Source organism: Ornithorhynchus anatinus, chromosome 18 (genome assembly GCF_004115215.2).
Source record: "Ornithorhynchus anatinus isolate Pmale09 chromosome 18, mOrnAna1.pri.v4, whole genome shotgun sequence".
In the NCBI taxonomy this organism is placed as follows: Eukaryota; Metazoa; Chordata; class Mammalia; order Monotremata; family Ornithorhynchidae; genus Ornithorhynchus; species Ornithorhynchus anatinus.
Window position 1 is genome coordinate 40355024 of NC_041745.1, and position 26525 is coordinate 40381548.

General features: G+C 44.4%; 1 protein-coding gene across 8 annotated transcripts in view; it reads right to left on the reverse strand.

Moving 5' to 3' along the window:
* Positions 1-3464: 3464 nt before the first annotated feature.
* SGIP1 (SH3GL interacting endocytic adaptor 1) overlaps positions 3465-26525 on the reverse strand; it is a 98442-nt gene continuing 75381 nt past the window's right edge. For 5 of the 8 annotated variants that reach the window (XM_029046847.1, XM_029046845.1, XM_029046842.1 and 2 more), the window contains 8 exons: positions 21450-21509; positions 15013-15124; positions 13683-13838; positions 12121-12253; positions 8473-8675; positions 7728-7792; positions 6730-6894; positions 3465-4732 (listed from right to left, as the gene is read on the reverse strand). In XM_029046847.1, the coding sequence (XP_028902680.1) occupies positions 4710-4732; positions 6730-6894; positions 7728-7792; positions 8473-8675; positions 12121-12253; positions 13683-13838; positions 15013-15124; positions 21450-21509 (917 nt within the window). In that variant the 3' untranslated portion in view covers positions 3465-4709. The remainder of the gene's footprint in view (positions 4733-6729; positions 6895-7727; positions 7793-8472; positions 8676-12120; positions 12254-13682; positions 13839-15012; positions 15125-21449; positions 21510-26525) is intronic. The other 3 variants (XM_039914684.1, XM_029046846.1, XM_029046844.1) reach the window with 1 other exon arrangement.

Genomic DNA, 26525 nt, shown 5'->3' on the forward strand with positions numbered 1-26525 from the left:
TGCTGTGTGATCTTGGGCAAGTCACAACTTTTCTGGGCCTCAGTTGCAGGGTGGTCTAGTGGATAGAGCGTGGGCCTGGACGTCAGAAAGGCCTGGGCTCTAATTGCGGCTCCACCACCTCTCTGTTGTGTGACCTTGGGCAAGTCACTTCACTTTTCTGGGCCACAGTTACCTCATTTGTACAGTGGGGATTAAGATCATGAGCCCTATGTGGGGCAGGGACGGTGTCCAACCTGATTAACTCATATCTATTCCAGCACTTAGTACAGTGCCTGGCACATGATAAGCGCTTAACAAATACCATAAAAAACCCCAAAAAACTGAGCCCCACATGGGAAATGGACCCACCTGATTATCTTGTATTTACCCCAAATTGCTTGTATCCACCCCAATGCTGAGTACAGTGCCTGACACATAGTAAGCACTTAACTACTACCACAGTTATTATTATTACCTCAGTATTACCCCAGCGCTTAGCACAGGGCACTTAAATACTGAAAAAAAAACCCCAAGCCCACTAGTGGAACGAAGTGCAGAATCCCACTGCTCCTTGGAAACTAGGATAGAGACCTGGGGTAGGGCAGCCTTGGGTTTTCAATTTCAGGATTGTCACTGGAATCCCCAGTGTTCACACTTCCTATATGTGCTTCCCTCCTTAGACGGGAAGTTTCTCGAGGGCAGGGACTGGATCTGATTTTTCTCCCTGCCATCCTTAAGCACTGAGTACAGGGTGCTCTGCCATGTAGGGGCTCAGAATTTCACTTAGTGTCAAAGATGAAGTGATGCACAGGCAAAAATTGGGGATTTTTTTTTTCTGGGAAAAGGCCACAAACGCATACGCTTCTTCGAGGCAGGGGAAAATGATGGTTAGACGGATAGAGGAACATGGAGACAACACGTGGAAAAAAGGTGGAGGCTAGCTGCTGGGAGATCATTATTAGAGCTGCTTTGATCAAGTTCCCCTTTTCAACCCATCTGGCTCCCCCACACTGTCTTTAGGGGGCACAGTGAAGCTCTTGGCCAAGGTAACAGGACTCAAGATGAACTTTGCAGGTAAATTAATTAGGCAAGAAAAATCCAGCCCAAATCAAAGTTGAACCTCGCTGCTACTGGCCCTGGAAAAGGAGCCTGCCTTCTGTTAAAACTGACAAAACCTCATCTCTCTGGGCCTCAGTTTCCTCATCTGTAAGCCACATGTGGGACGGGGACTGTGTCCAACCTGATTATCTTGTGTTTACTTGTGCTTAGAACAGTGCTTGGTACATTTGTAAACACTTAATAAATACCCTAATTATTACTATTATCTGTAAAATGGGGAAAAGAATAATGGTGAGCCCTGCCTGGGTCAGGGACTGTGTCTGATCTCATAACTTGGTACCAGAGCTTAGCGCAGAGGAAATATTTAATAAATCCCACAATTATTATTTCTAATATTATTAACTTCAAACTTGAGGCAGAGCTAAGTTTTTCCTTCTTTATAAAGATATTTTTTAAAATACTAAAATACCCGAACCTGGTCTGCTGTTCTTATAGACACATACACTGATCCATCTCAGACCTAGAAAGACTTGGTTACAAACCTAGCATCATGCCAAAACAATGATAGAGTTTGTTCCACTGCAGAACAACAGAAGCAGCTGAGCCATACCAAGTTTGATGGCAGATTAGAACCCTCCCAGAAGTATAAAATTGATTTCGTATTAGAACAAGCTATTTTTGCCAACACTGTAAATTCCTTAGTGTTCCTTAAGACATTATTCAATCTCTTTAAAAAAAAATTCCTTGTGAAAGCAAAGTTCTGTGCATGGAACTCCTTTGAAAAAGAAAATATATTTCCATGCCTGAGGTTTCTGGGGAGGGGGCGGGCTGGGAGGTGGGGAGATCGACAGAGTTTATTATTACAGTATTCATTATAACTGTGTCTTGGTATTTAGAGGTCTAAGGACATCTTCAAGATTTACCACATACAAGGGGTCTAGGAATGAATACATTTCTCCCTTTTCAAATTCAATTACCGAAGACATCCAAGTTATAGTAGGGATATTTTATATCTCTTTTTAATTACAATTTTTACAATATAAACAAAAAAAGGTGTTTGTAAAAGTCACCACAGTTAGTGCTTACATCACTCAGTTCATTCTAAATCTGTTGAGTCAAATATAAAGAGAGGGACATGTGAGAACAAATGATATTTACAAGTTTTGACTATGTTTTCTGGATTACTCTTCAGTAAATTCTGTCTTTCAGCAATTGCGTATTCAAAGGACACATTATAAATATCCCCACCCCAGATTGGTATCTTATTCAGTGTTGCTTGCCTTGGCTAGGGTCATTATTTCAAATGAACAAGATCAGGTCAGGGAAGCTGAGTTTTGGGCATGAAGAATGGCTCTGTTTCTTTGCAATCAAAACTAGCACTTAGTACAGTGCTCTGCACATGGCAAGTGCTCAGTTATTGTCCCCGATTGATCTACAATTTTTTCCCTCCCGGATACAACTGGATGGCCTGGTTCTCCCAGGTCATTTCCCAGGAATTTCTGGGAAATTAAAGTGTATCATTCAGAAGGATCACTGGTCAAGATGCGCAAATTTCCCATTCCTTTCCTTCTAGTTAAGGAGTTGACACTTACAGGCCAGAGTCCAGTTTCCAGATAGGTATTAAGGGAGGTCTTTTCTGCTAGACTGTAATCTCCCTGTGAGCAGGAGTTGTGTCTTCTGACTCATTTGGGTTTCCCCCAAGCACTTAGTACAGTGCTCTGCACACAATAGGTGTGCAATAAATATGCTCGATTGCCAGAGAGATTAAAAGCAACTTTTCAAATTCTGGTCTAATTTAAGAATAAAGAGAGCAGCAGCTAATTATAAATAGAATTATTAAGATGTTTACAATAAATTGCTTCCGGTACTGAATGGGGACTATTGCAGGGTGTTAAACAAGAGCGTTCTTCGTTGCTAGGGAGGGGGGAAGGCTGGCCTCTTTGAAGTAAGCTGTAGACTATATTTTCTTTGTGGACAGGGATCGTGTCTACCAATTCTGTTGTAGCGTACTCTTCAAGCGCTTAGTATAGTTCTCTAGGGACAGTAAGTGCTCGATCAACACAGTGTGTTGATGGGCTCCAGAAGTGCTTCTGTCCCTGTGAATCTGCCCAGGTGCTGACCCTGCCAGATGACTGCCGGGGAGACGGTCAAATCAGCTTTCTATCCCATTTTTGAAGAGTTCTGAGAGAAAGGCTAAGATTGCAGGCTTAAGACGATACACCATGAAGCAGTACGGCCTATTGGAAAGAGCACGGGCCTGGGAGTCAGAGGACCTGGGTTCTAATCCTGGCTCCACTACCCGTCTGCCGGGTGACCTTGAGCAAGTCACTTGGCGTCTCTGAGCCTCAGTTCCCTCATCTGTAAAATGGGGACTCAATACCTGTTCTTCCTCCTACTTACAATGCAAGCCCCATGTAGGACCTGATGATCTTGAATCTACCTCAGCGCCTAGAACACTGCTTAAGACATATCACAGTTATGATTATTATTATTACAGATTTCCAAATAAAATTGTGTTCGTCTGATAGGGTGCTAATTACACAATTTCTTTTTTGGAATTGCAAAGCATGACAAGAATTCAAAAACCTTCTTTCATACCTAAGCAGCGGATTTTAAAGTTCACTCACAGATGAGGTGCCTCCAGACCTGGATGGAGGGAGGAGGAGGAGGATATGAAGCCCGACTCTGCTGGCTGCAGAAGACACTTTGTGCCTATGGCAATTGAGCGGGAATCGTTCATCACTTTCTCTCTAGAAATTCAGAGGCCGAAATCTGAAAATCACAACAAATGTTTCTGCTGGATTGTTTCTTCCAAAAGCTCATCATGGGCCAAGCATTAGAAAATGGGCAATTAGTTGGGATTCCCCCATTTTAAATCGATTACAATCTCATATACTTCAGCTTTAAATATGAATTGCACTCCCTTTGTACACAAGTTATAAAAATAAGAGGCCTTGTTTACACACTTTGCATTTTTATGAAATTTGCAGTTTGAAAAAAAAAGCATTTAAAAAATGGTATCCCTTGTTTTTTTTGTTTTGTTTTTTATTTTGGAACTATGTTGAAACCTCAGAATTTACTGAAATATTTTCTGGATTTAAATCCACTAACCACTCATAGATAGAGCTTTCAGTTTAACATTATGAGTAAGACAATCTAAGGACAAGAGAAAAGTAAACCAGTTTGTTCCAGGTTCAACTTAAGTCTCTTTATAGGAGGCACCCCCTTCATGACAGCTATCGATATTGTATTTAAATTTTTATATACTGACAAAATGCAATCTACCTCTGTAAGCATTGTGCCATTCAACAGTACCACTATGAAATTTATATACCACAGTTTAAAGTACATCCATTTCAGGAATGGTAAAATGCTAAAACTCAAGTACCTAACTGCCGAAATACAGCCTTACGGGAATGAATACAATTTACAAATACAATAATTACATTTTAAAACCATTAACAGTGTTACATCTAGAAGTAAATACTGTAGGACTGATCGACACCGTGTTGTCTGAGGGAAAATGATTGCTGAAAGTGACGGACACCTCCAACAGAAAAGTTCCAAGTGCAGAATTTGGTTCATTTTCCTATTAAACCCTAATTAAAACCTGTTCCGTGTCCAGCAGTCCTTAGTTGTCTGGATCCTCTGTAGACTTGCATAGGGTTCCGTTAGTTATCAGCCAAGTATTTTCCTGGAAAAGACACATTGGGATGACTGGTTATCAAGGGCCACCTTGCCATCTCAAACCTCAATCTGCCCCGGATGGAGAGATAAAAGGAATACCCGACTTCTTGGGAAATTCATTCATTCAGTTGTATTTACTGAATGCTTACTATGCACAGAGCACTGTACAAAGCCTCTGGGAGAGTACAAAATAACAATAAATAGACACACATTCCCTGCCCACAAAGAGCTTACTGTCTAGAGGGGTAGATAGACATTAATAGAAATGAATAAATGACATTACTGCTGTGTGGAGCTGGAAGGGGGGATGATTAAAGGTAGCAAGTCAGGGGGACGCAGAAGGGAGTGGGAGAAGAAGAAAGGGAGGCTTAGTCAGGGAAGGCCTCTTGGAGGAAATGTGTCGTCAATAAAATCGGTTCTTCCATTACTCCTTGTGAGCTGGGGAGGGAGAAATCCTAAAAAGAAGAGGGGAAGATCGGGAAGAAATTCACCTCCTCCTTCACTCCATTCTCCCAAATGATTCCCATGATGAGAAGAGGCCATCTTGCTCTTTTGTTTTTTACACTGGTATTTGTTAAGCACTTACTATATGCCAGGCACTGTAATAAGTACTGCACTCGATAAAACAAGCTAATCATCTTGGATACAGTCCCACATAGGGCTCACAGTCTTAATCCCTATTTTACTGATGAGGTAACTGAGGCATGGAAAAGTGAAGTGACTACTTGGTTGCAGACAAATGGCAGAGCCTGGATTAGAACTCCAGTCCTTCTGACTCCCAGGCCCATAATCTATCCACTAGGCCTTACGGCTTCTCTTTTCTGGAGTTGGGCAGAGATGCAAATTTTTGTACCAGACACCTAGGAAAACTGATTCTCTAACTGTTCTCCCTCCTTCTGTTACCTGTGCTAAAAGAGGATGAGAAATGTTTAACAGCAGTTTTAGCCTAACAAATGAACACTACTCAGACCGTCAGCCCCATGTGGGACAGGGACGGTGTTCAACCTGATTACCTAGGTTCTACCTCAGTACTTAGAAAAGTGTTTGGCACATAATAAGCACTTAACAAAAACCATGAATTAATTATTAAGCACAGTTTAGCCTAATAAATTCTGGGTTCCCTGACAATTGCCAAAATCCATGTGATCAGACACAACATTTGGTTTCCACCTGCAAACGCACAGCTAATAAGATGGTTTGGAAAAATCTCACTTGCACTGTCTTCCCAGAGGTTGGATTTTCAATTTTGACCCAGTTCAGAAGAGAGGAGGGGGCTATACACTGGGGGAAAACAAAAAGATTTTTAAAAATCCCTTCTCAGTCCATTACAGGGAACAAGAGTATGGATGGCCTGATGGCCTTTGAGGACACTGGGCAGAGGTCCGCGATGTCACGTGTTATCCCGGCACACATGACATCACATCACATTACACATTACTCCTCTGATCCTCAGTTATCTCATCTTCCAAGTGGGGATTAAGACTGTGAGCCCCATGTAGGACAGGGACTGTGTCCAATCCAGTTTGCTTGTGTCCATCCCGGTGCTTAGTACAGTGCCTGGCACACAGTAAGTGCTTAACAAATAACACCATTATTAAGCTTCTCGTGGGCATGGATTGTATTTGTTGACTCTTTTGCACTGTACTTTCCCACGCGCTTAGTACAGTGCTCTGCCCACAGTAAGCTAAAAATCACTAATTGACTGATTGACTGACAGGAGCCTTAGACTTGGTTTCCTTTGCTGAAAAAAAAAATTGGGATCCCCACAGTCATCCCTTAAGCAACTGCAGCTAGAGACCCAGGGCTTGCTGTTTCTTCTCTCTTCCCTCTCCCAGGAGGAGGGCTCAACCAAACGAAAGACTGTGAGCCCACTGTGGGCAGGAATTGGCTCTTGCTAAATTGTACTTCTCAAGTGCTTAATACAGTGCTCTGCACTGCTCAATAAATATAAACGAATGGAAAAGGAATGGAAAAGGAAAGAAACACTCCTCGTTCCCCACTTACCTGCCGCAAACCTCTTTTTAATGAGTGAAAACCGATACCCTCCTCCCACCAGCTCGATGTCACAGCCGGAGAGAGTGCTTCCTTCACTGGTGAACTGCACGACCAATGGGGACGGTTTGCTTGGGCCTTCAGATAGCTGGAACCGGGCCAACAAAGATCCCACACCTGTGAGAGACACATTTCCACAGGTCACTACGGGTGCACATAGCCTCTGTACACTTCAGCTGGACAACTTGTCCAACAAAATCACACAACCGAAAGGTAGCGGAGCCGGGATTAGAACTCAGCTCCTTCTTCCTCCCAGGTCCGGGCTCTATCCACTAGGCCACATTCGACTCTTTCACTGAACTGAAAGAATCAGGAAGGACAAAGATCTGTCCTTGATCGGTCTAGTTCTAGGACTTGAGCCTGAGTTGCAATTGATTACAGGAGAAGCAGCGTGGCTTAGTGGAAAGAGCATGGACTTGGGATTCAGAGGTCATGGCTTCTAATCCCAGCTCTGCCACTTGTCAGCTGTGTGATTTTGGGCATGTCACTTGACTTCTCTGTGCCTCGGTTACCTCATCTGTAAAATGGGGATTAAGTCTGTGAGCCCCATGAGCGACAAGCTGATTACCTTGTATATATGTTGGTATTTGTTAAGCGCTTACTATGTGCCGAGCACTGTTCTAAGCACTGGGGTAGACATAGGGGAATCAGGTTGTCCCACGTGGGGCTCACAGTTTTCATCCCCATTTTACAGATGAGGGAACTGAGGCACAGAGAAGTTAAGTGACTTGCCCACAGTCACACAGCCGACAAGTGGCAGAGCTGGGATTCAAACTCATGAGCCCTGACTCCAAAGCCCGTGCTCTTTCCACTGAGCCACGCTGCTTCTCCAACCCAGTGCATAGAACAGTGCTTGGCACATAAGCTCTTAACAAATATCATTCTTATTATTATTAATCTCTTAAAATGTTTCAGATTTATGGGCTTAAATAAAATCGAAAGTGTTTTACCTCCATTTTCCGATTTGGGGGAGATATCAGGAATCTTCCACAATATTCTCTGCTGCTCGGCATTCCTACAAAAGGGGAAATGAGACTTTTACCCAACGCAAGCAGGGTGTAGAAAGTGCTTCCAAATGTCCTCCAGAAAGAACTTGTAATGGCAGAGAGGACCTTGAAAAAAATCTTAATCTGGGGGCAACTTTGGAATGTGTCTGTTTATTGTTATAGGGCACTCTCCCTAGTACTTAGTACAGTGCTCTGCACACAGCAAGGGTCCAAAAAAATACAGTTGACGATAGAAGTAGCTGATTCATTCAGTGGTATTTATTGAGTGCTTACAGTGTGCAAAACAAGCTTGGGAGAGTACAATATAACAATTAACAGGCACATTCTCTGACTACAACCAGCCCACCGACTAGAGGGGAGACAGACATTTATATACATAAATAGATAAGAAGGAAAGAAAAAAGGAAAGCAAGAAAGAAGGAAGGAAGGAAAGAAAAAAGAAAAAGAGAGAAAGGAAGACAGAAAAATGGAAATAAATGAAATGAATAAATAATTGTTTGAAAGTAAGGATGGCGGAGGGGTGTTTTCAAAGCTCCTCCCCAACCCCTGACATCCTAAAGAAGACACAGGAGGATTTACTGGGTGGCTCAACCCTGGCTCCCTCAATCACACGATGGCCTTTCCTCAGGAGGAGCAGGAGGGGCAGCCCTCGGTGAGAATCCCGCGGCTGCCATTTAAAGCTGCGTACCAGACGGCAGGTGGGAGCACGGCTTGGAGCTTGGTCACGCCTCCGTCGACGGGCACCAGGAACTGGACATTGTTGAGGGCCACCGGCGTGGTCATGGCCTCGGTGTTGTACTTGTAGTCGATGCGCAGGTCGGTGCTCGTGGGCTCACAACGCCAGCTGACTGCCAGGTTTAACGGTGTGGATTGAATGCCCTGAGCGGATACCTGGCGAGGCGACAGGAAAGGGGAGGCCATTAAGGGAGGTCGTTCGGGGGGCAGGGGAACGTGAAGGCTGAGTCTGTCGTGTTACGCTCACTCAGGCGCTGAACAGTGCTCTGCCCCTAGTAAGCGCTCAATAATTTCCATCGATTGATTGATCGAGGAAAATGACTGCTGTTTTGTTATACGGAAGTTAATAGGTTTAAGCAAGGCAGAAGGTTTCCTGGAGCTCACCTCTTGACCGCTGTCTCTGTGCATTGCCTCTTGTCCCACAGTCCTCCTTCCCCCGAAATGCCCCTTGTCCATGCAGTGTCCACTGCCCCACCCTGGAAGGTGCTCCACTGATCTTTCGGGGGGCTCCTGGAGCCAGGACACGGGCACGGCACCTCCTCCCTTTGGGGCCCGGCTGGCATGAGGAGGGCAAGTTTTTGGTTTTTTTAATCAAATTTATTAAGAGCTTACTCTGTGCCAGTCACTGTACTAAGCACTGGGGTAGACACAAGATAATTGGATTGGACACAGTCCCTGTCCCACATGGGGCTCACAGTCTTCATGCCCCTTTTACAGATGAGAAAACTAAGGCCCAGAAAAGTGACGTGACTTGCCCAATGTCACCCAGCAGAAAAGTGGAAGAGCTGGGATTAGAACCCAGGTCCTCAAACTCTCAAGCCCATGCTCTTTCCACTAAGCCATAATGCTTCCCAAAACTTTACAAAACTGGAATTTTAGGCTTCAGAGAAGCAGGCTGGCTGGAGTCTGTGGAAGGCTGAACCCCTGACATATCCACGCATCCAGAAACTGGCTCCAGGGGGACAGCAGGGCTTTTTTTCCTTTTAATGGTATTTGTTAAGCATTTACTATTTGCCAGGGACTGTATTAAGCACTGAGGTAGATCCAAGCTAATCAGGTTAGACACAGTCCATGTCCCACAAGGGCTCACAGTCTTAATCCTCATGTTACAGATGAGGGAACTGAGGCATAGAGAAGGGAAATGATTTACCCAAGGTCACACAGCAGACAAGTGGTGAAGCCAGGATTAGAACCCATGTCCTGCTGACACCCAAACCTGTACTCTATCCACTAGGCAACAGTGCTCCTTTTTGTCCTTGGACACTTCTCTGTCTCTCAGTTACCTCATCTGTTAAATGGGGATTAAATCCTACTCCCTCCTAAGAAAGGGAGAAAGAGAAAAATCAAAGAAAAATGGGAGGATGGGAGAGACTCAGAGACCCAGAGAGAGAAAAAGAAGGAATGAGAAAGAGTGTGGGGGAGGGAAACACCAGGTAATTATGGAGGAAAGAAGAGACGAATAGGGAGACAAAGAGAGGGACAATGAGACAAGGAATATGCAAAAATCCAGTGAATCTTTCATGATCCCTGCTAGTTTTCCTCTAATTCATTTAGGCAGATTTCTATAAACAGGAACGTAGTGATAGTTTTACTTTAACATTACAAGGATGCAAGCCCTGAAAGAATCTCCTGTGTTCATTAATATTTATCACGAAACGGCATCGCTCTCTTTGATCCTTTCAGTGACTCCAGCTCAAGGCATTTCAGAGGTTATTAAATTACAAGATACAACATGGATTTGGAAAGAAAATAAGATGCTAAGTTTCAGTTCAAAGACTGATATTTTTTCAAAGATATTAGTTGTAGATTTGCAACCAATATTTTTGAAGAAAACCTACAGTTCTCTGTTAATTTCTTCAGGCTGGGTCACATTGAGGCTACAAGGTGCTTGGCATTTCCAGATGAAATGTAATAAACCTTATCTTTATTCATCCTAAATCAGGACCTGAAACATTCAAAAAGTTTGGAAAGAAAATAGTGAACATGTTTACACTATAAACACGTTCACAATTCAACGTATTATTCATGTTATCTGTGTCATTCATTAATTCAGTTGTATTTATTGAGCGCTTAATGTGTGCAGCACTGCACTAAGCGCTTGGGAAAGTACAATACAACAATATACAGACACATTCCCTGCCCAAAACGAGTGTTATTTATAACTTTGAGATAGTAGATTTTTAGTAAGCAGGGGCTGGGCATTAAATTTAACCTTAAATTTCTACCATGTTTACCACAGCAGGATGGACAAAAAATAATGGCTTTTATTCAGCAATTACTATATGTGGCAGTTCTGTGCTACGTAGTAGGGGAGACACAACATAATCAAATTGGATCTTGTCCCCACTCCAAGATGAGCTGACAATTTAAGAGAAGGAGAGAGCAAATATTGTTTCTCACTTTTCAGCTAAGGAAACCTAGGCTCGGAGTTGGCGGAGTTTGTACTAAAACCCAGATGCGAGGTCTTTTCTACCAGCCTAAACTGCCTTCTCCCAAGATGCCAAAAAGATGCTCAATAAATACTGGCTGCTGGATCGTTATGAGTGAATCATCCCCTTGATTCTATTTATCTTGATAATGTTGTCTTGTTTTTGTTTCGTTCTGCTTTGCTCTGCCATCTGTCTCCCCCGATTAGACCGTGAGCCCGTCATTGGGCAGGGATTGTCTCTATCTGTTGCCGAATTGTCCATTCCAAGTGCTTAGTACAGTGCTCTGCACATAGTAAGTGCTCAATAAATACTATTCAATGAATGAATCCTTCGAGATCAGAAATAACCAATTTAAAAGGGAGCAGGGACCAAGGGTATACCTTGGAAAGCCCTCCTTTCCTCAACCCCCGCCCCCGAAAAAAAACCCACTTTAACGCATTAGCTTTAAAGATTAGAGTTAGTGTATTTGACAGCATAGACGATGTACGTTTTCCCTGTCTCGTATACATATATGATAGCTGTAGTCTAGTACATGTGGTAGACCCGGGCACATTGGATTATAAGCTCCTCGAGGGCAGGGAACATATGTCCTGCTACCATTGTACTCTCCCAAGCACTCAGTACGGCGCTTAGCACTCAATGGGTGTTCAATAAATGCCACTGATTGATCGACACAAAATAAATTCTTAATATTTTATACAGTGGCTGGTTAAAGTGTTCAGATTTCTTTCAGTATACACTTAATACTTTCCATCATTAATTATCTGCCGCTGAACTGAGCACTGCCAGCCTATTAGAAAAGTTCATCTCGGAGTTTTTCAGAGACAAGCAATTACCTAAGATTGGAGTCTTAAATACCAGCAATTTCTTCCTTGTGCTAAGCTAGGCCATGCCATATATAGTCGGCTGGAATCTTAACTGCTCCCTATTCGGTTTTATCTCCTCGAAAGGTTTCGCTCTGACTATTCGAGGATAAAAATATTTTAAAAAGAAAGACTGCAAATGCAGATTCATGTCGCTTTACCATAACCAGACACTTAGAGAAAAACAGGCAATTTCTATTTCCCAGTTTTTTAGGTCAGAGGGAGAGATGAGTCATCGAAGGTTATTTGAAATTTCGGAAAGGGCGGCTCTAATGTGTTTTACCTTCGGATGCAAGCGAACAGCCGTACCTGATACTTGAGCATATCCACATTGTAATACGTTGCTTGTGGCTTTTGTTCGGACACTTTCTTCAGGTGCGTCATCAGATTTGGCATGTTTACCCAGAATTCCTTGGTGCTGGCATCAGTTTGTGTACCATCGCTATTTCGTATAAAAGAAGAAACGATTCAACTATGCTTTAAACACTGACTTCATATATTAGTGACCCTTTAAACTTTAATCGTGACGAAAGGAGAAGGTGGCAAAAAAGTAACCACCTAATTATGACCCTTTAAACTTTAATCGTGACCAAAGGAGAAGGTGGCAAAAAAGTAACCACCTAATTACCCCTCTTCTTTTTTTCCACCATATTTTACCAGACTAAACATCTTGGAGTTTGGGCCCAAAATATTTAAATCCTTTCCCTTTGAATGCTTGTGATGGGTGGTAGGATGGGATAGATAACAAGCACACCAATAACTATATTACCTTATATTTGCATCATCTACTTAGCTGTCCGAGTTCAGGGGTATCGGGACAGACTAACGGCTGACACCTGTACCCCTCATCCAAGGCTCCCGTCAGGCTTTGCTCAAGTATAGTGAGGAGGAGCAGGAGCGGTAGAGTGAGGGCTTCTGCGGGGTTGCTGGAGAAGAGCCGATGCAAGAGTCTGAGGATTGAGCCCCCTTCGTCTAATCTGAGAGCTTCACCATCCTTCACTAAGATCACTAAACCACCACGTTTCCTGGACTAATCTCTCATCTCCTCACCCTTTTCTCCCACTCTGTCGCACGATCCAAGGGCTAAGTCCCACGAGAGGCAGCATGGCTTAGTGGAAAGAGCACGGGTTTGGGAGTCAGAGGTCGTGGGTTCTAATCCCAGCTCCACCACTTGTTAGCTGTGTGACTTTGGGCAAGTCACTTAACTTCTCTGTGCCCTCGGTTACCTCATCTATAAAATGGGGATGAAGACTGTGAACCCAACACGGGACAACTGATAACCTCGTACCTACCCTAGTGCTTAGAACAGTGCTTGGCACATAGTAAGTGCTTAACAAATACCATAATAATTATAAATAAATATATTTATTTTATTTATTATTTATAAACACATGATATATTTATTATTATATTAATTATCATTATATACACATCATTATATTTATATAATATTTATAAATAAATTATTATTATGATTATTACCCCTTTAGCCCTTAGATATTCACCTCACCCCAACAGTCCTTAAAATAATAAATACCCCAACAGCCCATATAATAATAAACATTTAGAATGATGGTATTTGTTAAGCGCTTACTATGTGTGAAGGTTATTCTGAGAGTTCGGCTAGATGCGAGCTAATCAGATTGGACACGGTCCCTGTCTCACAAGGGGCTCACAATCTTAATCCCTATTTTATCGATGAGAGAACTGAGGTCTGGAGAACTGAAGTGACTTGCCTAAGGTCACCCGGCAGACAGGTGGCAGAGTTGGGATTAGAACTCATGTCCTTCTGACTCCCAGGCCCACTCATACCCACTAGGTCACATCACTTCCATTCGTCTCTGAAGTGCTCGCGGGAAAACGGTTCTTACCAACAGAGCAGCTGGGGGTTTGGCAGGACGTGCTCCAACCGGCTGAAATTCATCACCCGGAAAGTCAGCGCCGCCGGAGCTGGGTTGGTGGCGAAGTGTCTGGTGATGCCCGCGGGGAAGGACAGCACCATTTCTCCGGTGATCTTCACGATGCACCTGACCCGGCGAGGGAAGGGAGAGGGGCCCATCAATGTGCCAGGATCACAGTACCAGCGTCAGGGCAAACAGGGCACAGTACCAGTGTCGCAGTGAAGAAGCCAGTGCCAGGGTTGCTAGGGGCAACGTACCAATGCCACAGCACCAGAGTCAAGATACCGGTTTCGGTGAACTAGGGTCAAAGTACCAATGCCCAAACACCAGAGTCACGGTATCAGTGCCAATATGCCAGAGACGTAGCACCAGGCCAAGCCTGTATTCAGGTCTGTCTCCCCGTCAAGACTGTACGCTCGTGTGGGCAGGGAAAGTGTCTACTGATTCTGTTGTACTGTGCTCTGCCAAGCACACTGTACTAAGCGCTTGGGAGAGTGCAACGCAACAGATTTGGTAGACATCCCTGCCCACAATGAGCTAATAGTTGAGAGATCAGAATTATCCTACGCCCACTGGGTGAGAAGCAGCATGGTCTAATGGAAAGAGCAAGGGCCTGGGAGTCAGAGGACCTGGGTTCTAATCCCAGCTCTGCCAATTGCTTGCTGTGGGACCTTGGGCCAGTCATTTAACTTCTCCGGGCCTCATTTCTCCTGTTCTCTCTCCTATTTCATTCATTCATTCAATCGTATTTATTGAGTGCTTACTGTGTGCAGAGCACCGTACTAAGTGCTTGGGAGAGTGCAACAGTAAACAAACACATTCCCTGCCCACAGTGAGCTGACAGTCTAGAAGTACTTACTATGTTCCAGGCACTTATACTAAACGCTGAGGTAGATAAGAGCTGATTAGGTTAGATATAGTCCATGTCCCACATGGGACCCACAGTCTTCATCCCCATTTTAGAGATGAAGTAACTGAGGCCCAGAGCAGAATCATAACAATAATTGTGGTATTTATTAAGTGCTTACTATGTGCCAGCCACTGTACTAAGCAGGTGGATACAAGCAAATCGGGTTAGAGACAGTTCCTGTCCCACATGGGGCTCACAGTCTCAATCCCCATTTTATAGATGACATAACTGAGGCACAGAGAAGTGAAGTGTCTTGTCCAAGACGATACAGCAGACAAGTGGCAGAGTCAGGCTTAGAACCCATGACCTTCTGACTCCCAGGCCCGGGCTCCATCCACTAGGCCACGCTGCTTCTTACGCTGCTTCTTTATCTTGACTCTTACAACTTACTTGCTGGGGTCTGCTCCTTTGAAATAGGCGTTGACCGTCTCTGTGAATGCAGCCGCAACAGGTAGAGTGTCCTGAGCGCCCATTGTCAAAGGGCTGGGACCCCGAGAAGAGCCTGCAACAGACAGAACATTTTCCCCACTAAATATGCCGCAAAAATGAACATTCACACTGTCGGGGAGAGGGGAGGAAAAAGATCAATTGAAAATGCTTCCACCTAGGACTCGTGCTCCAAAGCTTCACGTGAGCAGTACTTTTCTCCCGGCCCAGATTTTCTCCCGAGAATGTTTTTCTCCAGCTCGGCTTGGCCTGCTCCATACCGGGCACACTGAAATGCTTCATCTCGAAGGGATCATATTTCTATCTGCCCCAGCACTTCGCACAATGCTTCGAACAGAGCCGCAACGATGCCTATAGTACTTGTTGAGAAACTTCTGGGAACAGGGTTCCCTGCACATGAGGGTCTTAGATTCCAACTGGAGGTAAAAAAGCAACGCGGCTTAGTGGATAGAGCTCAGGCCTGGGAGTCAGAAGGACCTGGGTTCCAATCCCGGCTCTGCCACCTGCCTGCTGTGTGACCTTGGGTGAGTCACTTCACTTCTCTGGGCCTCAGTTAACTCATCTGCAAAATGGGGATTAAAACTGGGAGCCCCACGTGGGGTAGGGACTGGGTCCAACCTGATTAGCTTGAATCTACCCCAGAACTTAGAAGAGGGCCTGGCACAAAGTAAGAACTTAGCAAGCACCATTTTTATTTAAAAAAAGCATTTCTGGTTAGCTTGTTGTGGGCAGGCTTCCTCCGAGGTGTGGGGCTGAGACTTCCCTCAAACCGGAAGCCTCAGTGAGCCGCGGTCATCTTGAACTCGGTTCAAAAAGTGCTTGACGAGATCACCTGCTGATAGGGGTCTTCAAATATTATTATTTTAATTCTGTTTTCTGCCCTCAAACTGGAAGTCTGAGGGAGCCGTGGCCATCTTGAACCCTACTCATCCAGTGCTTGACAAGACCTCCTGCTGATGGAGGTTTTTAAATATTAATGGTTTCCCTGACTACTTTTTCTTCTCCCCAGATCACATCCCTTGATCACTGTAGCCATTTGCGCACTTCTGCTTTTATGACACCTCTCATTCTTTTTAATGGTACTTGTTAAGCACTTCCTAGGTGCCAGGCACTGTTCTAAGCACAGTGGTATTTGTTAAGCACTTACTGGATGACAGGCACTGTTCTAAGCACTGGGGTAGGTACAAAGTATTCAGGTTGGACACAGTCCAGGTCCCACGTGGGGCTCACAGTCTTAATCCCCATTTTACACATAAGGGAACTGAGGCACAGGGAGGTGCAGTGATTTGAAAGGAATGCGTCCTACCTAATTAACGTGTACCTAACCCAGTGCTTAGAATAGTGTTTAAAACATAGTAAGCACTTAGCAAATACCATAAACAAACTTGCCCAAAGTCACACAACAGACAAGAGGCAGAGCCAGGAGTAGAACCCAGGAATAGGACCTTTTTATACAGCATTCCTATTTAAGCTCTTCTTCCTCCTTTCTGGAAATTACTTTGTGAGTTTCCCCTGCTAGATCGAAAGCTCCTTGAGGGCAGAGATCGTGTTTTTTCTTCCACTCAGCTCTTCCAAGCGAGGGCATGCTGGCTGATGAAATGGGATTATTTCATGAGATGGAACTATTCCCAGGGAGCTTGGAAGGTGACTAGTAGCTGTAGCTGAAGTTGAGCTATGTGAATATAGACTCTGTTTCTAATGTATCTGGGGCATGTGCTTTTTCTGAAAGGATATTTCCCACCACAGCTGTCATCAAACAAGCACAGATCAGATTCCTAGAAGCAAGGGCAGGATGAATCTTTGAAATACAAAGCTTTTAGTTCAAAAACACAAAGAAAACAACAAAAAAATCATCCTAAAATGAGAATGGTGTCCAGGCAGGGATGGACTGGAAGCTTGTGGAAGTCAGGGAAGGCAGAGGTGGGGGGTGGGGGTGGAAATGTACAAAGGGAATTATGCATTTTAAACCTAACCTCAGCCCTTATATACAGAACCATATTAAATTATTGATCCACGGATTGCATTTGTATATCTGTTAATCTTCACTCTTCCTCCTCCAAATTCTGGGAAAATCCTTTCTGTCAGCCACCCCCCCCCCCCCACCATTGGACTGGAAGTTCCTTGAGGACAGCGGATGGGTAATGCTGCCTTTCTTTTTTTCCATGTAGAGTTACTGCACTCAGTAGACTTGTGATGATTAATGATGTTATTGATCCACTTGGGTGCCTTCAATGAATCAATCATATTTATGTGGGCTAACTGGATGTAAAGCACTGCATTAAGCTCTTGGGAGAGTACAATTGCTGTATGGCCTAGTGGTTAGAGTATGGGCCTGGGGAGTCAGAAGGATCTTGGTTCTAATCCTGGCTCCACCACCTGTCTTCTCATTTTTATCCTCACAGCATCTCTCTGAGGTAGATGGCAGCAGCTCTTTCTTCCCATTTTACAGATTAGAAGAATCCCAGCTCTGCCACTTGTCTGCTGTGTGACCTTGTGTAAGTCACTTAACCTCTCGGTGCCTCAGTCACCCCATCTGTAAAATGGGGACTAAGACTGTAACTCTTGTGCGGGACAGGGACTGTGACCAACCTGATTAATTTGTATCTACCCAAGCACTTAACGCAGTGCCTAGCACATAGTAAGCATTAAACAAATACCACCAAAAAATAATGCTCAGAGAGGTTAAGTGACTGGTCCAAGGTTTCACAGCAGGCTAGTGGTAAAGTTGGGACTGGAACCCAGACCCAACTCCGATGCTTGTCTACTTTTTGTGCCTTGAGGCAGCTAGAATTTACATGGACATCCTTTCTTCAATCTCAGTTTTAATTAATCCATATAATGGGTTATTCTCTTATGGAAGAGAACTAGCTAATTATTGTTCTCTCCCAATCACTTTGGGACTTTGGGTAAGTCACTTAACTTCTCAGTTTCCTCATCTGTAAACTGGGGATTAAGACTGTGAGCCCCACGTGGGACAACCTGGTTACCCTGTATCTACCCCAGTGCTTAGAACAGTGCTCAGCACCTAGTAAGCACTTAACAAATACCATTATTATTATTATTCTTATATGCTTCTCTTTACAGGGATGGATTCTTAGCAGGCTTCAAAGAAGATCTAGTCTTCGCCCAAACACACAGTTAATATTCACTTGTTCCACTTTCTGCTAGTCCTCAGTTCTTCCTCCTGCTCCTATTTATAGATCATTTTTGTCTGCTATTTCCTCCATTAGATTATAAAATCTTAGTAAGCTGGATACTTGTGTCTTGCTTTGGTTGCATTTTCCAAAGTGCTTAGGACAGTGCTTAGCATTCAGTAGGCGCTCAATACAGACCACTGATTTTTAAAATGCTTTTTATCAATTAGCTGCTCTGTGAGAACTGCAAATGAAGGGGTGTCACTGACATCCAGGTTATCTCAGGAAACAGATATCTCAAGTGCCCTGTGGAGCACCTGCCCACTTCCAGGTTCCTTGTAACTCGGGGAGGTCCAGGTTTTATGAGCCTTGGTGGTTTCTGGCCAGGCCAGCTACCCACTCAAGGCCCCTTCAAGCTCTCTCTGAGGCACAAGATGGAAGTTGTGTCTTTCTGGGATCACCCTCTTCTCTAAATTCACGGAGGAAAAAAGGTAACACGAGCCAGCCAACACAAGGGATCTCTCAGAGGTACCAACCTAAGAGTTTGTACATTTTTTTTTTTAAAGAACTGAATTAAAGCAGGGAGAGAGGGAGGGACAGAGGGAGAGAGCATGCATGCATGAATGAAAGGGAGGCCCTGTGAGAGAGGAAGAGATAGAGACCAAAAGAGAGAGACAGTGATTGAGAGAGTTTGATAGAAGGAGGGAGATCCCATGAGGGAGAGACAGAGAGATTAAGAGCAAGATAGAGAGTGACTGTGAGAGCTTGATAGAGGGAGGGAGAATCTGAATGAGAAGGAGAAATTGAGTTAGAGATTGGGAGAGACGGAGTAATCCCCATTTTACAGATGAGGTAACTGAGGCCCAGAGAAGAGAAAAGAAGAACCCTATAGTCATTGAAATATAGTCCATTTATAAGGCCCATATTTTGAGGCACCATGCCGAGATATATAGCTCAGACGAAAAAACAAGAGAAGACTTAGACTAATGCATCCTGGTTAATCATAAAATCAGAGAATCAAACAATCCTGCTGCTGGAAGGAACCTTAAGAACTCATAATAATAATAACTGGGGTATTTGTTAAACGCTTACTATGTGCCAGGCACGGTACTCAGCACTGGGGAGGATACAAGCAAATCAGGTTGGACACAGTCCCTGTCCCAGGTGTCACAGTCTCAATCCCTATTTTACCCTGAGGTAACTGAGGCCCAAAGAAGAGAAGTAATTTGCCCAAGGTCACAAAGCAGACAAGTGGCAGAGCTGAGATAAGAATACGAGAAGCAGGGTGGCTTAGTGTCAAGAACCCTGGCTTGGGAGTCAGAGGATGTGGGTTCTAATACCGGCTCCACCACTTGTCTGCTGTGTGGCCTTGGGAAAGCCACTTCACTTCTCTGTGCCTCAGTGACCGCATCTGTAAAATGGGGATTAAGACTGGGAGCCCCACGTGGGACCACCTGATTAGCCTGTATCTACCTCAGTGCTTAGAACAGTGTTTGGCACATAGTAAGCACTTAAGAAATACCATAAAACCCTCCCATAAAATGAATGATCTTCTGACTCCCAGGCCCGTGCTCCAGCCACTATGCCATGCTTCAGAACCCTGCCTCCAGGACATTAGTTAAAAACCATCCAGAACAGACCACTGGGACTCCCCAGTGGCTCTCAGGCCCGTGTTCTACCCACTAGGCCACGTTGCTTCTCTTTTTGCCCATCTCCTCTCCCCTTTTCACCTCCACCCTCAAGACAAACACCCCTACTGACAGCTCACCTCCTCCAGGAGGCCTTCCCAGACTAAGCCCTTTTCCTCTGCTCCTCCTCCCCTCCCCATCGCCTCGACTCCCTCTCTCTGCTCTACCCCCCTCCTCATCCCACAGCATTTAGGTATATATGTACATATTTATTATTCTATTTATTTTATTAATATGTATTAATGATCTATAATTCAATTTATTTGTTTTGATGCTATTGATGTCCTTTTACTCGTTTTGATGTCTGTCTCCCCCCTTCTAGACTGCGAGCTCATTGTTGGGCAGGGATTGTCTCTGTGTTGTTGAATTGTACTTTCCAAGCGCTGAATACAGTGCTCTGCACACAGTAAGCGCTCAATAAATATGACTGACTGAATGAATGAATGAACCAAAAGACAGCCCTTAATCATCCACTGCCCCTAAGCACCAGAGAGGGACAGAGCCAGATGAATACTAGGTTGTCACTGCAGCACAGATCTGAGTAATATTTAATGCTTGTTCTCCCTCCTCCGTAGACTGTGAGCCCCATGTGGGACAGTGACTATACCCCATCTGATATCTACCCCAGCATATAGTACAGTGCTTGGCACACAATAAGTGCTTAATAAATGCCACAATTATTATCATTATTACTAGCAATAATAATACATTATTATAATCATTAGCAATAAGAATAGTAATGATAAATGCCCACTCTAACCCTAAAAGATGGACAGGAGGTTAACACCGAATTGTCCACCATGTTGTCAGAGCCCAGTAATCACCCTTTATTGCTCTGGATCCATTACAAACTCCACTTTCATGAGTGAAACATCTGAATTTGCTAAATCTTTTTGTCATTACACCGATTCCAGGCAGACATGCACCACGGCGTAGCCCGGCACTGATGTTTATTCATTCAATAGTATTTATTGAGTGCTTACTATGTGCAGAGCACTGTACTAAGCGCTTGGGATGAACAAGTCGGCAACAGATAGAGACAGTTCCTGCCGTTTGACGGGCTTACAGTCTAATCAGTTTAAACGTTAAGAGGCAAAGGGGCTGGGATAAGCGTTCTCCACAGTAGGGTAAAAGCCAATAGGAAATGGGAAGGGAACAAAAAAGGCACCTGCAGTCACTGTGCTGTGTTTGACAGTCATTGTCTTGCAAAAGAGTTATGAAAGAAGCCCAGGTTGACAGAGATAAGTTCCTTAGCCGAAAATCAAAGCTCTGGTTCCAGAGAATTCAGCAAACTTTTTGAAACCACAGTTGTCCGCATATGCAATATGGCCTCCAGTATATTTATCTGTTATAATTTTCACAGGAAAATTGAAGGAAAATTAGACACAAATCCAATAGATTTTTGGCCCAACGTTCAATTTCTTCCGAGTGGCCGTACCATTGTCATTTCGAGAGTGAGAAGAGACCTTTTGAAGGAAACTCTAAGCGCTTGAAAATTGGAGAGGGGGAAATAAAAGGAGGAGGAAAAATCGGAGCGGGATGCTAATGCACTACTTACCTTCAAAGGTCAAATAAAACTTTCCTCTGTCAAACCAAACGAGAGAAGGCTGCTCATTCTCTGTAAGTTGAGGAGTTGAAGCGGGATGGGAAAAGTTAAGGAGAAGGGAGAGAGAAGGACACAGTGTGAGTCACAGAGCAGGACATTTCTCTCACTACAGGATTAGGCTGAAGAGCTGCATGCCATTAACGTGCAGGGAGAAGGGAGCGGGAAGGGTTAAAAGAGTCTTCCGCAGGAGGAGGGCTCAGAAAACAGGAGCAAAAGCAAGCTATGGAAACCCAGAGGAATGAGAGAGCTTGGGCCTTTTGAGACTTTATTGCCTGTGGGCATGATGCAGAAGGAGCTTCAAGATATTTTAACTGCACGGGTTTGGGCAAACTGTCATCCAGTAATTACCTTCTCTGTTTCATCTCCAGACTGCGTCTCCCTCCCTCTAAGCCGCTGCCCCTCTCAGAGTTCAAACAACAGCTACTGGAGTCAACAATTGGTTAAGGTGTCTGGGTTTTGCCTTTTCTTAAATTATGCTTTCATATCAGAACCAGAATCACAGGTCAGGTGAGTCTTTCAGAAGACGTCTAAACCCCTCCCCACAATATGAAATCCCACCGGTAGACCCAAAGCCCTTGAAATGCCAGAGAGATAACCTTAAACACTGCCCTGCTTTCAAAAATATTAATGATAATGTTAATAATAATAAATCACTGGACGTTCACAGCTGAGCAGTTAAATTATTCCTTCCTTTGTAAATCCACAGAGCGAGAGCACCTCACCTTTCTCAAATCTTTTCACTGAGAAAACTGTCATGCAACTTGCTGCTCTTTAAAAAAAGAATGTTTAATCGTGGGTGGGGCAAGTTCCCCCGACCAGACAGGTAAGAACGGAATGTGTCGGAGGCCCCAGGGCCCGAGTGAGGTGAAGAGCATGTCCGTGAGGTTGACAGGCATTCGGATGGTGGGATGGCTTGGAGTTTTAATCTAGGTTTCTGGGAGCCGCTTGGCTAGCACTGTACCTGCAGGCGATTCCCAGCGTCTGTCAAACACGGGCAGTTTGTCATTAAAAACATCATCTTCTGATAACCACGGGCCAAAGAAACATAAAAGGCCAGAGGCCGGGGGAGGAGGGGGAAACACAAACACAAATCCCAAATGAACTCAACAGTGCACCGTACTGACAAAACACGAGGAGTGGTCTTAATGAGGAAAAGTGCAATTGCCGGCGGATGGGGACGGTATCTGTTATATTGTTATATCGTGCTCTTCCAAGCCCTTCGTACAGCGCTGTGCTACACGGTTAAGTGCTCAATAAATACAAGTGACTGGCTGATGGTCAAAGGCTGAAGGGAAAAGATGGTGAGTCGAACCATGGGTGAACAAGTCTGATGCTTTTCAGTCTCCAAGCAATCAATCAATGATATTTACTGACTGCTGTGTCCAGGACACATCGCTTGGGCGAGTACAATACAATAGAATTACCAGACACGTTCCCTGCCCAGTCCAAACTCCAAATCTAGAAGGTGAGACAGACATTTATATGAATACATACTTTATACTATATAATTTAAAGATATGCATATAAGTGTTGTGGGGTTGGGGGTGGGGCGAACATCCAATGTACCCCCAGAAACCCCTGAGTTTCAGTAGAGCTAAGTAGTCACCACACCTCCTAGGCGTTTTCAAGTCAGGTGATGTATTTTCACAGCATGCGGTCTTGCGCCCTGATTATTATTACAGCCCAACGGCACCCTGGTCAGCTGCTGACTGGGCTGTGGAGCCTGAAAGTGATACAGGAAGATCTGTTTTTGCGGATGCGAGGTTGGACGACAAATTGGTGCTTTGGACTTCAACTGCCCCGAGGTTCTTTCTGGTCCGGCCCAGAGGCGGTCTTTTCTGGGCTGAGTCTCTGGACCCTGATTCCGTTCTCGACACCAAGATCTCCGCTTGCTTCTGTCTCCCTCTTGCTGGCAGGCTGGCCCTCTCCCAGAGAATAGCAGGAGCAGAAGCCAAATTCCCCTCACCAACCATTCCCCTGCTTGAAGGCGACTCGAATATTTCGAGTCCCAGGACCTCACGACTCAGTGATTGTAAACTCATTATGGGCAAGGAACGAGTCTATTTCTGCTTTATTGTACTCTCCTAAGCTCTTAGTACAGAGTTCTGCGCATAGTAGATGCTCAAATAATACCACTGATTGACTGATTTCAGCTCTCACATGCCAAATACTGCTGAATCCTGTCAACTCTTCCCAGATCTGCCCTTCCCTTCCCACTCCAAAATTCACTATCTGCTCTATCAGCCTCCTCACTGACCTCTCTGCTTCCAGCCCCTCTCCTCTTTGATTCTCCACTCCTGATCAATTTCCTGAAATGCTGCTCAGAACTCTGCTCTTTCCTCCTCAAAAATCTCCAATGGCTTCTCATCTCCCTCTGCAGCAAACGAACAAAAAAACTCCTTATCATTGCCTTAAGTCTTTCCAACAGTTCTCTCTATCTATGATATCACCTCTCTCTCTTTTTTATGGTATAAGAAGTGTAAATGTCTAGGTACTGTACTGAGCACAGGGGTAGTTACAAGATAATTGGGTTGGACACCGTCCCTGTCCCCCATAGGGTTCACCGCCTTAATCCCCATTTTATAGATGAGGTAACTGAGGCACGGAGAAGTGAAGTGACTTGCTCAAGGCCACACACCGGACAAGTGGAAAGCTGAGATTAGAACCCATATCCTCTAAACGCCTGGGCCCATGCTCTATCCACTAGGCAACACTGCTTTTTGTGTTGCCTGGGGCAAATCATTCGACTTCTCTGTGCCTGAGTTCCCTCGTCTGTAAAGCGAGGGAGCCATTGAGCAACTAACTATTGGATGGACAGTCGACTTCAGAGAGAAGCCACTGGATTGGGAATCGGCCGAGGCTGGGGAGGAAGAACACCTTGGTGGGGGCCAGGATGGGAAAATGAACCCCAAAATTTAAAAACACAGTCTGAAATGAGGTGAAACAGAATGCTGGGTGGAGGGTGGAGGGCCAGGGAGTGAGGAGAATGGCTTTCATGCTTTGATGAAGCATGGTGTAGTGGGTAGAGCATGGGAGTCAGAAGGTCATGAGTTCTAATCCCAGCTCTGCCACTTGTCTGTTGTTTGAACTTCAGCAAGTCACTTCACTTCTCTGTACCTCAGTTAGCTCACCTGTAAAATGGGGATTGAGAGGGTGAGCCCCATGTGGGACAGGAACTGTGTCCAACCTGATTTGCTTGCATCTACCCCAGCACTTAGTACAGTGCCTAGCACATCGTAAGTGCTTAACAAATACCACGATTATTGTTATTGAACTCTGGGAAGATAAAGCATTGAACTCTCTGGAAAGTTTACGGCATTGGGAAGGGAAGCCAAGTGCCACAGTTTGGGAGTCCCACAGCAGGGTTGATGGACACATGAGGCCCAAACTGGATCCAGTCTGAAATCAATCAGTGGTATTTATTGAGTGCTTACCATGTGTAGAGCACTGTACTAAGCGCTTGACCCTTTGGATTCTAATCCCGCTCTTCCCCTTGCCGGCTGTGTGACCCTGTGTGAGTGACTTCTCTATGCCTCAGTTCCTCATCTGTAAAGATGGGAATAAGATACCTGTTCCCTCTCTATGGGGCAGAGACTGTTTCTGATCTAATAATAAGAATATTAATAATAATTGCGGTATTTGTTAAGCACTTACTATGTGCCAGGCTCTGTACTAAGTGCTAGGGTAGATACAAGAAAATCAGATCGGACACAGTCCCTGTCTTACAGAGGTGCTCACAGTATAAATAGGAGGGAGGACAGGTATTGAATCCCTTTTTTACACGAGGCAACTGAGGCACCGAGAAGTGAAGATTTGCTTAAGGTCACACAGAAGCAGCAAGTGGCAGAGTCAGGATAAGAACGTAGGTGCTCTACTGTCAAAGCCCATGCTCTTTCCACTAGGCTGTGCGGCTTATAGATTTTTGTGCTTCTGCTTCCTCAACTGTAAAATGGGGATGAAATCTTTGTTCTTCCCCTTCAGACTATGAGCCCCACGTGGGACAGAGACTATGTCGAGCCCAATAACTCGTATCTACACCAGCATGGGACTCAGCACAAAATAAGCACTTAACCAAATACAAATATTTCTGCTCATTCAGCACTTTATCACCATAGCACTTAAATACTCACAAACTCCTGCAGTACTTTGGCACATCTTTACGGGTCCTTTTACACAAGCGCTAACTCATGTATATATCCTCTATTTTTAAAAGAGGGGTGAAGGAAACCCAAAGCACAAGAAAACCACAACAGAAAGCATCTTGAACACGGCAAGGGAGGAGAAAGGAGAAAGCCAACACACACACACACAAAAAAAACAACAACACAAAACCATGGACATGCACAAGGTAGAAGAGGAGATAAGATGACAAAAATGAACCAAGGGAGTGTTATTTTGGGAAAGAGGGAGGAATTTCCAGAAAAAGACAAAGGAGCATTTTCCCCATTACACTGTAAACTCCTTGATTCCGGGGATTGTGTCTTAACCTCTGCTGGACTCTTTAAGAGCTGACTACAGTGTTCAGCTCACAGTAGGTGCTCAATAAGTACACTTGATCGATTTGATTTTAAGCTCCTTGTAGGCAGGGATTGTGTCTTTTATTTTTGCTGGACACTCCCAAGCACTGAGTAAAAGCGCTCAGCACACAGTCAGAACTCATTAAAGACCATCGGTAGATCAACTGATTTATGCTTGGGAGAAACAATCCAGCCGAGTGGCCAGTCTTCAATCTTTGCTTCTAACTCTTTGAGAAATCTAAAGACACTTTTGACAGTCAGTGGCCTAACTGCTTTTAAAAATTCTACCGTGTGGCATCACAAACTCACTGACAACCCAGAATTCTAATGTCTCTGCCATAAGCTTGTTGTGGGCAGGGAATGTCACTGTTTATTGCTGTATTGTACTTTCCCAAGTCCTTAGTACAGTGCTCCTCACACAATAAGTGCTCAATAAATACGACTGAATGAATGACTTAACCCTTCGACTTAAGAACCAACAACATAAGTGTCAGAATGGAAGATTTTAAAT